The sequence below is a fragment of the Porites lutea genome, chromosome 1 (genome assembly GCF_958299795.1).
Source record: "Porites lutea chromosome 1, jaPorLute2.1, whole genome shotgun sequence".
NCBI classification, from domain to species: domain Eukaryota; kingdom Metazoa; phylum Cnidaria; class Anthozoa; order Scleractinia; family Poritidae; genus Porites; species Porites lutea.
In genome coordinates, this window is record NC_133201.1 from 25,964,218 (window position 1) to 25,977,587 (window position 13,370).

The 13,370-nt window shown below is 38.3% G+C and overlaps 1 protein-coding gene across 1 annotated transcript in view; it reads right to left on the reverse strand.

Moving 5' to 3' along the window:
* Window positions 1–13,370, reverse strand: part of LOC140926866 (basement membrane-specific heparan sulfate proteoglycan core protein-like) — an 87,583-nt gene that overhangs the window by 60,619 nt on the left and 13,594 nt on the right. Inside the window, 6 exon segments of the mRNA XM_073376550.1 lie at window positions 4,546–4,622; window positions 5,229–5,284; window positions 5,402–5,488; window positions 6,735–6,862; window positions 6,983–7,099; window positions 7,894–8,019. Of these exon segments, the coding sequence (XP_073232651.1) occupies window positions 4,546–4,622; window positions 5,229–5,284; window positions 5,402–5,488; window positions 6,735–6,862; window positions 6,983–7,099; window positions 7,894–8,019 (591 nt within the window).

Genomic DNA, 13,370 nt, shown 5'->3' on the forward strand with positions numbered 1-13,370 from the left:
GCCGAAGAGTTCAAACGAGGCTTAAAAGAGTTCGTTGTGCGACGAGGCGCGCCAGATTTGATAGTCAGTGACAACGCCAAGACCTTCCAAGCAATGAAAAAGTGGCTCTCGACCCTACAGAAAGACGAGAACCTCTTTAACTATCTAGCCACAAAGGAGATCGGATGGAAATTTAACATGTCCCGCGCGCCGTGGTGGGGTGGATTCTTCGAGAGGTTGATTGGCATCATGAAGAACGCTCTTTCTAAAGCAATTGGACGAGCTTTGTTGAGATTTGAAGAGCTTGAGGAGGTTTTGTTGGACGTGGAATCATTCCTGAACAACCGACCACTTTGCTACATGGGAGAAGAGTTTGAAACACCGGTGATCACACCAAATCTACTATTGCGTGGGCAACCAGCACCTTACCTTGAAGAAAATCGCGATGAGATGAGCGACAGGGAAGAGATGACCAGACGACTAAGATATTTGAAGACTTGCCGAGATAACATCCGTAAACGTTGGCTAAATGAGTACCTTCACGCCTTGCAGGAGCGTTTTAACTCTCGGCCCGAAGCGCGACATGGTACGACTTGTATGGAAAAGGGTTCACTGGTATTGATAAAAGACACGACGAAGAACAAAGCAAACTGGAAAGTTGGCCGTATCATTAACCCAATCGTTGGAAAGGATGGAGTCACCAGAGGATACAAGATCCTAACTGGCAGTGGGTACGTCATCGAGAGGCCCCAACAGTTGGTGTGCGATTTGGAAATCGGTGGCGTAGGTAATGACTCCAGTACCTCTGATGGTAACAACGGACCGAGCGGCGATGTTCAACAGCAGCGACCGGTGGTCAGGGCGGGGCGAGAAGCAAGGCGCGCAGCAGCGGATCGTTTGGTAGGAATAATGGCGAACGAGAACGAGGAGGACTGAAGTACCGACGCCGAACTTCCTGTAGATGAAGTTGCGAAGAACATTGTGTGACAGTTCGTCACGCTAATGAACTCAATATCGGGACTATTTTATGCATTTATATTCGAACGAGTTAGCATTTTATTTCGCAATTATTCTTTCTGATTTAGAGGATACAATGAACAGTGAGATCAATTGAGTACCAATAATTAGCTATATTAAAGTTATTTCGAACTTTAATAGGGGGAGTGTGTAAGAAATGTTTTGACTGCGTGACGTGTTGTTTTACAGCTTAAGAAATCGTTACCTTTATTTTTTATGTTGCTAAGTGATTGAACTATCGAATTTCGAATCATGTGATAAGTAGGATAGGTTTTCTAGAGCACGTACGGAGTAACTGAGATCTTTTCGGTTGATTGTTACACATTCTAGGATTTTATAGGCATTAAATACGTTTATTTCTACTACGCGAGTCTTCAGTGTCACAGGGAATTGGGGCCAGAGATTAGATTCCCCACACTTGCGAAGGAAAACTTACTCGATAAGTCTCAAGCCAAACACTTATTGTGTGTAATTCCTGTTTTACTCGGTATTACGAGCAATGCGATCTAGAAAAGCCACTCGTAGGTTTGAAAATCTTGCAAACGAGGAGTCTTACACAAGATAGAAGTTAAAACAACAGTCTATCTAGTAACAAATCAAAACTGGAATCTATAAAATGCCTATCTGCAGAGAAATTGCTTTAGGCGTAGTTAAATCGAATCCGTTTTGAGATGATTTGACTTACCTCGAGTAGGAGTACTATTGTCAAAAGTAGAAGAGTGATTGCAAGAAGCAGGGAATGGGTATTCATTGTAGATCAGAACCGAAGAGTAGCTTTGACTTGAACTGTTCAAGGAGGCCCTCCGCATAAATGGCATTCAAGATTAAAATCAGCCGAACTCCGTATCGCTTCTGGGAGAATTTACTCCTATGGGACTTCTCTTTCTACAGGAATCTTTTGATCAACTGCGATCTTCTCCAATCTCACCGTCATCGAAGAACATTACAACTTAGAAGAGTGTTAAGTGAAACTCAATCCAGTGTTCCTCGGTTTTGACTGAGTTTTGACCCTCAATGATAAAAGTCGCGAAAGATAACTAGTGATCCGGTTACCGTTTCAACTTCTTAGCACCTCTTTTACACGGCAGGGCGCCAAAAAATCAGACCTCAGTCGAGAATGGAGTTGAAATAAGCTGTCAGTACGATGGAACTCCACTGAAGGTTATGAAACTAATGCGAAAAGCGCATGAAATGTGTTCATTTTTATAAACAGCGTGTTACACATGTTGTTGCGAAGTTAACTAACTTTGCAAATCTGTATGTCAACGAACGAAGTAGAGGTTATTAATAGCCTAACAGCCTTGTCGTTTTAACATAAGTATTTATAAACTCCGAACACGCCAACTCTCAGCAAAGCTTTCTTCACTTATTTACTCAACGAAAATGTCCCGAAAGCAAGAAAAACAAGCGCAGGCAAAGTGCACTGTAAAAAAGTTTCAAGGTGAAGCAACAGTATACTGGCGGTAAATAACCGTAGCTGTTGAATCTTCCGAGGAAGTTCTCTGAACCAGATCTTATCGCAGATAACATGTTTTAGAATGAAATTCTCTGCCTCAAAAACTGACATTTTTTACGAACTTTCAAATCAAAATGAAGCGTTGTTTAGGTTACAAACAATCTTTGTTTATCTATCTTAGAAAGAAACTGAAAAGCGCCCTATTTCAAATAACAATTCTTCTTGTATATACAAAACAAAATAGTCAAGCCCAATTTGCAGAATTTGCGCTATGCAAAATCGAGTACAGTTTTGCAGATATGATAAGTAGAAATAGTAACCATTAGAAGGTAAATCACAAAATAAATAGGAAGTCAATTTATCACGAAGCAGTTGTTACCTAGATAAGGGATATTTGGTGGTTACCAATGTAATCAGTTTAATGGACATTCCGCTTTCTGGGGCGTGCATTCTATCGAAGTTTCTGCTTTGTTTTGAGAGGAGAGCTTGAAGTTAGCGCACTGTTTTCCTTATATAACAGCAGTGGTAACAGCGAAGTTTATGAGATCTGAATAACATTTACAAATTATTGATTTGCGTGTGTATGATGAGTTGTGTTTCTTAGAATAAGGAATTTTAAAGTGAGTACCCTTGGTGTTATCTCTCTGTCAGGTCTGTAATAACCTTTCACCGGCGTTCAAGTGTCAGCTAACAACTTTCGTAATGCACTGCCAAAAACGAATGAGCGAATTGTAATATCGCACGAAAACCGAGAATGGTTGAACCCGGGGATAAATACCAAGATATAATTATACGCACATAATAAAAGATACGTTTTTATAACAGTACTCCCGTCCAAAAAATGTTATAATGCAACATCGAATTGTATTTATCAGAAAGAAAAAGTCTTTTTCTGTTAAAGTGCCTACTAAGGCCTTCCTCCTAGTGCTAAGGTTTATAAAACAGATCTTCTTGGACGTCTCTGTTAGGCACTTGCCACACCCTCCCTTAACAAAACTGCATAAATGAACACCATCTCTAGATCTCACTGTCTTCGATTTTCAGTTTATTATAAGACAGTTTCAGTAGCCAGATACTCCCTTGATATGTTCAATAAATGCGGTAATAAATCGAATCTTAAGGTCTGTATATTATTACGGGTACTGATCGATACTGAGGTGTAGACTGTACCTGGCAGGTAAGAAAACATCCAGTCTCTGACGGGAAAACGGCGAGTTAAGAGAATGAAAAGCCCTTAATCATTAAACTAGGATTTCGGAGTTCCCGTATTCGTTCTTGAGTTACCGATAAATAAGTAGGAGAGGATTTGGCAAAAGGGTCGTTAGAGAGTCCGGCGGCAGCGTTCGGTAGGGAAAAGCTGTTTCTGCAATGATCGACTCCTTAACTAGAAAACGCTATTTAAAGTGTACACCTCTACAGAAAAACTCAATAACTATTGTTCCTGAAGTTAATAATTACTATTCTCGTCTCCGACATTGAGCTAACCAGAAAGGGAGACATCAATCGTAGGCCACACAAATTCGCTGAAAATTTATATTAGATGCCTTTAATTTTTTGCCGTGAGGAATATGCTTAAGGATAATTTTCAATACAAACAGACCCGTGTTCACTTCTTAACAGGTTTCATTGCTCCTGAGTATCATAAAATCCCGTTTTAGTTCAAGGCGGAAATGTAGGGAAATATTCTTGGTGCTAAAACTGTCATTTTAACCCTTCATAAAATAACAAAAGGCAGTTATTTTATTTCTTGACTGTTTAATCAAAGAATCGGGACCAGTGAACTATCGTGTAAAGACAGGTTTAAGCCAATAGATCGTGTTTACTGACGTTGTAATTTGAGTTTATGGAAGAGAAAAAATATTTTTCTTTCTTTGAAACGTCGAACAAATTACAGGCAATGCACAATGTAAAAAGCGATGTTTTTAAAGGTCTTCTGTACATTATGTTGTGTTCTTTTTTAGCGAATGTCTTGTAGTGAAGTTCTACATTTCATTTTGTTAAATAGAAAATAAATAGTACCACCAAACAGGTTTAACTGGTTAGCGAATAGGAAAGCATCGTACATAAAGGAAAGACCGAGTGCACCTGCGTACCTTACAAAAACACTGCATCGTCTCAGGATCACATGTGCTGTTAACACTGCCACGAGCATCGCATTTGCAATCAACTTCTACAAAGAAACAAAACATGAAAAAAATAGATAGTGGAAGAAGCTGTATGGACGTTTGTAACAAGTTTTACTTTTTAAAGATAGTAAAAGACATTATTTTGCGATATACATGTATTCCAATTATCCATTTAACTTCATGGTGTCGGGTTTTCAGTAGAAGTTCTTGATGGCGCAAAATTCGGTTTCTATCGATTTCGAAGTGTTTTGATTATTGTTGTCATCGTGATATAGATTTTACTTAAAACCATATTTTAACAAACTTCAATCCAAAGTCAGTCAGTAGTGAAAATTTCATAGTGATTAGACAAGGATAAAATCACTTTCAATCCGATTGAAGAATATCGGTATGGTCTCCGAAACACTGTATTGAAACACTTTAAGAGTCACTTTAGTCACGGCAAACGGCAAACGTCGGATTCAAGTTGAGAATCAGGCCCATAACAGAAAATTAGCAGATAAAAACAACCCGAAATTATTCTTTTGGATGGAACTGGCGTGAGACTACTATTTTTTGTGTAGGAGTAAACTTAAACACGTGGTACAAATTCACGTTTGCTGCGCCGTTTACCAGAATGTGACTCTAAATCTCCATTATTAAACAATTACCACGCTTGCACTTCCCTCCCGGCTCAGTAGGATTGCCAAAGTAAGCCTTGACACACCTGAGAGAAATAAGTGGAACGATCAGTTCAAAAAAAAAATAAATCGTTGACTTGAAGGGATCTTTAATTGAAAATGACGACAATTAAACGGTAACTATTGGCTGCATAGGAACTTGCCTGTTACATCTTCTACCGCCATAACCCAGAGCGCATGCGTCACACGTCGGCTGGCCATCATCTGCCATAAAACAAGTTGGACTAAACCTGACAAAAAATTAAACCCATAGATTGGCTTGAAATAAATGAATAAAAACTGGTTGTTACAACTTACAGTCCCGATTTTTGAACCCTCGGTTTTTGAAGAAAAACTTGGGACTCCACTTCATGTAGAACGGTTAAAGATGAATAAAGGAGTGATGATGATACTGATGCTGAAGTTGACGTCAACGGTCACGCAAAATGATTGTGAGGGCTGGTACCTAGACAATCATTTTCCACGATGATGAAGGCAAAGGAGGGATGTTGAGGGCTGGTGAAGGGAGGTAGGCATCTCTAAACGGAACTTCAAAAATTCATTAACAATTTCATAAAGAAAAAAAAGAGAGAATTTAATGTTTGATGAGTGTCTTTACATCTGATAAAGACACAACCAAACTTTACGTCCGATTTTTAAGACCAAAACAACCTCAAATCTTAATACTAGTGCAAGAATGAGTTGATCTATATCAGAGATTTTAAAACCGTTCAAAAACCTCTCAGTCGTGTATTATTAGGATAATACACTCCTGCTCGTTTTTTAAACAGTAAATAAAAATGGAAAACGAAAATAAAAACAAAAACCAACAATAACAACAAAAAACAAGCAAACAACAACAAACAAACAACCTAAGAATGAAATGGATCCGGGCATTAATAGAACATGAGCGAGCATAGAACAGATGATTTGTTCGTTAATTAATAAATAACACTTATCGATGATACACGTAGGAATGACAAAATAGGCATTGAAAGTAGATATAATTTAAATAATGGATAATATGTACATTGACTTGCTTCATTTTGTAAGTGTAATTTGTATTGTAATTTGTTTCAGTAACGAAACACTTAAAAGTTCTTAAGAACTTGTCTACACATGTGCGTTCCGTAACGAATCAGGATTTGAGAATTTTCGTAAAAAAGATGGGAAACCGGAGTACCCAGAGAAAAACCTCTTGGTGCAAGAGAGAGAAACAACAAACCCCTGAACCCGCATATGGATACCGATACATATATGTACATTTGAGTTCTTCACAACCCATTTCCTCTACACGCATGAGGTCCAATCTCAATAAAAGTTGATGGAAACTGGTATAGTGGAATTTCGATATTTCGAGGTCCCAATTTTAACAACCATCATAAAATTCACCACCCGCCCGTTCAATTATTCTAGCCTGCTCGAAGTTTCGAACCGATCCAATTTTCCCCAGAGGCTTCGCAATTTTTATGATTCCACTGTAGAGTATTTACCGACCTGTTTGGTGGTGAAGTCATGGGGCATGGACACTCTTTACAGTTTGTTGGTCCTCCGATTGTAGCGTTTCCATAAAAACCCTCCAGGCACTTCTCACAGTGAAAACCTGTGGCGTTGTGTAGGCAATTCTGGTAACAAATAATATGAAAAAAAAACTTCTATGGACATCAACTTCAGTAGCAACAACAAAAAAACAATAAAATCATACAGACACAAGAGAATTGCTCATAAGGGGTGGAACAGCTGACCTTGCACTGTCCAGTTTCTGGATCGCAGAATTCATCTGAGTGATCATGACAGTTACACTTAACACACTTGCCACTGTCGACATCAAACCTTGATTTATAATAACCTGGTCTGCAAGACTGTCAAGAAAAGTGCGAACAACGAGTAAGCTCATTAAAGAAGTCAGGTCTTGCTTACGGTAAGTTAAGTTTATCACTTTAACGCCTCACAGAATTGACTGAAACTACAATATACCGGTAAGTTCTAGAAACTGTAGAGGAACTCAAGGGAAATGCAGATCTTACAGATCTCCTGTTTGTCAAAATTAGGTTGTAACCGTACACAGCTATAGTACAGCTTAACAGTGGTGTGTTCTGCCTGGTTGTGAAAAGGCTGGTAAGGAATTTCATTTCAATAAGTAGAAAAACTAAAGAGCCGCGAAGTATGATAAATCGTCGGATGGATATTCTGTTTGCAAAACCTCCAATTTGGTCACATTTTCGTATTTGAAATATGGTTTTATGAACAAAACATTCAAGGGGCGTTCGATTAGAAAGTTGAAATCCCGATTTTACGGAAATCCCAATCAAACGTAAAATCCAACAAGCAAATTTCGTGAATCAGTAAATATATTAATTGAAAGCCACACCGCAGGATTTCTGTTTGTCAGAATATGCCTTGAATTTTGAATTAGTTTGGCAAAACTGGATTGAGATTTCAAACATCCAAATCCCGATTTTCCAATCGACCGTTTGCCGAGAGTGGGATCTAATTCGTTCCCAGTTGTCTCTGCCGGCTCGAAGGGTGAAATGGAAAGAGGAAAGAAGTGTGTCTCACACCTCTGCTTTCCTTACTTTCCATCACGTCTCACTTGGTATTCACTAGAGGCTCAACAGAAACTACTGGTTTACGTGTCAGTAGTGTAACCACTTACCTTGCTGTTACACTTCCCAGTTTCGGCATCACAACTGTCATTTGAGTAACCCTCACAGTCACACTTGACACAGTTGACACCGTTGTCGGGATCAACAAGAGATTTGTAATAACCCGGTTTGCAGGACTGTTCAGAGAGGAGAAAGTGCTTATGTTACGAATTACATTGACTGAAACAAAGAGGGGCATGAGGTCAGCCAAAACCAAGCAGTTCATCAATCCTCTCTCGAAATCTGAGATTGAACGATTGAAAAGGTGTTTTTTTCTTTTTTTTTCTTTTTTTTTTTTTAATTGCTGTTAGGTCGGAAAGCGTAACTCTATCTAATTTGGCCTTAAAATATCGTTTTGAGAAGACTCCAGGCTGGTATAGCAGTGTTAAGAACTCGTCAGTCTTCCCTTACACTCCAAATGTTACAGATACCACCAAGTCTTTTTCTGAACTTCGTAAAAAAAAAAGCGGTTTGAACGTAAATGTTTCTGGTGTTCATCCAGAGCTAGATACAATGCCTCCAACACAACTCCTCGTGTGAAAAGATTAATGTGAGCAATAGGACGAGTGGAAAAGAAAGGTCAGCTAGAACTTTTGCTTGTTTTCCAAAATCTTTAAATTCTTCAAACTGTATTTCACATGTTTTAATAGAGACATGAAAAATTCAGCTAAATATCACAAGAAAACACTTTTGTAAGCTGTCATAAACGTACTACATATATGCGACAAACATTTGCTTCATTGTTACACGGCAAGAAATATGGTATTCACCGTCTCGGAAAACTCTCGGTTAATTTTCGAAAACGCGGCATTTTGCTAAAGTTCTCTCGCGTTTTCCGGTCGTAAAATCCACTCTTTTTCCGTCGTTTTCTGGCCGGTGAATTTGAGTATTCGTTCCATTATCCGATAGTTTTCAGGCTCAGTTAACACCAGGAAAACGCTTGTTTTACTGGCGTTAACCGGACCGTTAACGCACGGATAATTCATGCAAAACACACGGAAAACATACGGTTAACACATGATGAACGGATCGTATTCCGTTGTTCACCGCCGTTTTCCAGTAACTTAACATCGCGTTTTTTAGTGTTTTCTGGTGTTTTCAAGTGGCAAAACAAAGAATTCACAGGCGTTTTCCGTCATTCTGCGTGAGTTTTCTCGGGTTTTCTGGGGCAGCGAACAACTAGAAAATGCCGGGAAACAGCATGTTCACCAACGTTCACCCATCGGTTAATGAGATGTTTTCCATCGTTTCAAAACTTTTTTCTCCAGGAAAACGCGCCGTTTTCAGTATCGAATGCGCTTATTTTCGCGCATCTTCTACGTTTCCAGTGTGATCTTATGTGGGAATGTAACTTAGTCCTTTATTCACTGGTGTTTTCGTTCAAAATTTAACATTCGTTTTGTTTTTCCCGGAACCCGCCATAGGTGCTTTAAACGACATACAAATACTTCGATTCTCTCCCCAATATCCCTCAATGGAAACAAGTAATGAAAAGCTCTCAATGTACTTCTGAACTCTTTTATTATCAGTAACTCAACTCATCGTCTGCAATACAGAATGCCTCTAATTGATTATGAACACTCCACAGCAAACTAAAACTACCATTTATAAAAATGCATTCAATCATAGATAAGATATTCACAAAATTCTATGCTATCAAATGAATATGGTCAGTACAATTCAGAAAGCTCTTGACAATATATCTACTGATAACCAACTGACCCAAATAAGAACAGTCGGGAAATATAGATGCTAACTTGGCACGTACAAATTAATTTCAGTCAACATTCCACATACATACAAATTGTTTTCTGTAGTAAAGTTTCTATTTATACTCAAAATTCTATTCAATACGAGCACACATTGACTTTAATACAATACTGTTTCCAAGGTCAAAATGAAGTTGATCCACTCCTCAGTTTAATAAGTCCATGCGTGCTTGTACTGAGTGGAATTTTGAGTGTATTTCCTTTAAGGATGAGCACTCTCTCGGTTTGCTGGTGAAAATCACCTGGAATATATTTAATTGGTAATATCCAACTAGTGGTCTATTATCAATGTCACATTCTGATTGGCTGAGCTACTACTAGGCTATATGTTATAGCCCACTAGTAGCGAAAAGTGCCGGCTTTGAAAACCAAAACAATGGCGGCTGAACCGTGTTTTCGCTAGCTAAAGTTGTTTTGTCTCGATATTTTGGACCAACTAGTTGAATTTTACTAAAACAATAAATTATTCCTCTCGCCCTCATGGCCTCTGAGTCAATAGCCCATTTGGGCTTGAGGCATAATTGTTAAATCTATGCGACCAGTGGAACCCCAAATGGCAATAGCACACTGTTAAAGAAATTTCAAGTGCCATATTTGTTCTGAAATAAATCTTGAAACAAGGTTTTCCCTGATTTACTTTCAAAAATGTATTGAAGCTCCACTGTTATCAAGCATTGAAAAATGAAAAGAACTACAATTTAGTGGTCCAGAGCAATGACTCAGGAACTTCATTACGGCCTCTTGTACTTGGAGGACCAACCCTTCTGTTAACAGATTGCCTTTTTTGCTGGTTGGACATACTTCTTCTACAGCGAGAGTCCAAATTGTGAAAAAAAAACATGGAAACCTCCTCTGATCTCCACTCTAGAGGCCCTGTTCTGAGAACATCACCCTCCTCATCTGACTCATCGGACGGAATCAAGGCTGAATGTAGGGCTTTTAAGACTGGCATCTTCTTCTCATCTTCTGTAACCAATTTTAGTCTTTTCTCAAGTTTCTGGGTAAAATATATAGAAATCAATAAATAATCAATTAATAGATTTGTTTCTAACTTTCAGAGCATCTGTAGTCAAGAGAAATATTCGCATTGAAAAACCAGTAATGGTCACTGATCTGTATCTGTCACATTTAGTGAAGCTTAATTCTTTTCCCTTTTATTGAATTATTCACAAATGCTACCAACTGAGTAATGCCACTGGATTGTGTTCTATCCCTTGAAGCCCTTCTTCAAAACAGCAATACTGTTTGAATATAGATGTTATGTACAGCTACCTATATACTTGTGGAGTCAGATGGCTTGTGATTAATTGATCACAAAAGTGTCCTTGGGTGGGTATGAAGGCTGATAATTTACATAATCCAAGTTGAAGAGTTCTGTAAGAAGGTTGAACTGCTTTTTTATATCACTGTGTAATCATTGTTGTGCTGGCCCCATGAATGAAGTTTTGACAAGCTTGCAAGTGCTGACTTAATAAGTAGCCATTATTGCACCACTGTTTCATGGTTGCATTAGGTAAGTCCAATTTTGGTTGATTGCCACCTTGGAGATACTTTAAGATAAGATAAAGGATAGTAAATTTTCACTCAAACAGTTCGGTGTGGATTTGGGGTTAGATCAACGGTGTTGTAATGTTTATTTTTGGCAGCAACTCACAAAGAAACAAGCAAATGCTTGTAGCCTAGTAGTCGCTATTTTGTGATGAATATATTTGTTGGTATCCTTCGTTGGGCTTCCTTCTTGTTTGACCTCAACTGCAGAAGGGGCTCAAGAAATGCAAAAAAAATATAAGCCCCTCAAAATCACAACGCAAAAAACCCTCCGTTAAATTGTCCCTCCGAATATAAGCCCCCTGGGGGCTTGTACATGGAATTTGCTCTAGTATACAAAGTAAAACAAATCAAAAATGGTAAATTTCCTTCCCACTACAAGCTAGCCCAATCGATTTTGAAATGCGAATTTCCCTCCGTACATAAGCCTCTCCAAAAATAAGCCCCTCAAAAGGGGCCTTTGAAAAACATAAGCCATGGGGCTTATTTTCGGAATTTTACGTTACTTGAGTAGTAAGAAAAATTTGTTCAATTCTGATCAGTTTCTGTAATTCTTCCCTACATTTTCTTCTCACAACATTTTCAACATCAACAAATATTTTGTTATTCATCACAAAATAGCATAGCCATTACAGGAAATTGCTTGTGAGTTAATTTGTTTTTCCATTTTCCCTTATGTGCTTTGCAATGCTGCTTGACCTTACAGTTGAAATTATTTGTAACTTAACAATAAAAGAAGAGCTTAGTGGCAAATACTTACATATCAAGTGTGCTCGGGAAAATTTGACTAGTCATAACTCTGTTGAAAAATGATACGAGTGAAAAATGTTGGAAACAGTTTCAAAACCTGAGCAGAAAGGAACAATAATAATTATACTACTTATATAATTTTGTAAAATAATTTTTGGCATTTCTCAAAATCCTTATGCAGCCAAGATCACAAGAGAATTAAGCCCACAGGAGGGATCAACAACAAAAAATAAACACTGGTACATCACAAAATAACGTAGGCTACAAGTGTTTGCTCGTAGGTGACAATGCAGGCCAAAAAACTAATCTCACCCCAGAACCACAATGAACCTTTGGAGTGAAAATTTCTTATCTATTATCTTCTCTTAAAGTATCTTTTTTAGACAGGTAGGTACTCAAGCAAAATTTGGACTTACCTAATCTAACCAAGAAACAACAGCACAATAATGGCAACTTAAGTCGACACACTTGCAAACTCGTCACAAATTTTTTGTCATAGCACCCCACAATGATAAGTTCAGATAAAAAAAGGTTCAACCTTCTTACTGAACTCTTGACCTTGGATTCTGTATATTATCTGCCTTCGCACCCACCTAATAAAGCGTTTGTGATCAGTTAATCACAAGCTATACAACTCCAAAAGTGATCTGCCATACATTGTGTTGTATACATGTAGCACCTGGGTTTGCTTTTCCCCCAACCCCCCTTCCCCAGGCTGATTCTCAATTGCCTTTGTCTATTGGGGCTAGGAGACAAAGGAAATTGAGAATCAACCAGGGTTAAATCAAGATTAACCTGAAAACAAATTTGACCCATAACAATATGCTTTGCATGAATTCTCCCTCCATGTAAAAGGCCACTTAAAGGGACACAGTCAGCTGATGCACATGCACATTACATACCAATTCTTAGCTGATTTGCAAATCACAAGATGCGCGTGAAACAGAAAGTGAGAAGCGCATCCGGAATATCTAAACAAACCGTGTGGAGTTGAACTAGTTGCAAGTCAAAATCTTAGTTATAGACTGTAAGTCATATCAGAGAACTCATTTTTTTATATGCCTTCAAGAATTCACCAGTGCACTTGTCCAGGGAAAGCTAAACATTGACGAATACTTCTGAATTTGACAAATCAGTAGAGGTGAGAAATGACATGAAGTCTTAATCATGGTCAAAGGTTCAAGGTTGTGACAGCTTGACTGTAACCTTTCTCCATCAAATTTCCAAAATAATATTTGTAATGATGATTTGCTCTGCAGTGTTATTGATTCATTTCCCTTGTTATTTTGGTACAGGAAGGGGATTTCTCCTGTCCAGTGCCTACATGTTTCCCAACTCCTCTTTTTATGTTCCTTTGGATACTGTGTTTAACCAAATATGATAAAATAATGTTTTAGGATGCATAAAAGTTTGCTGAGTCA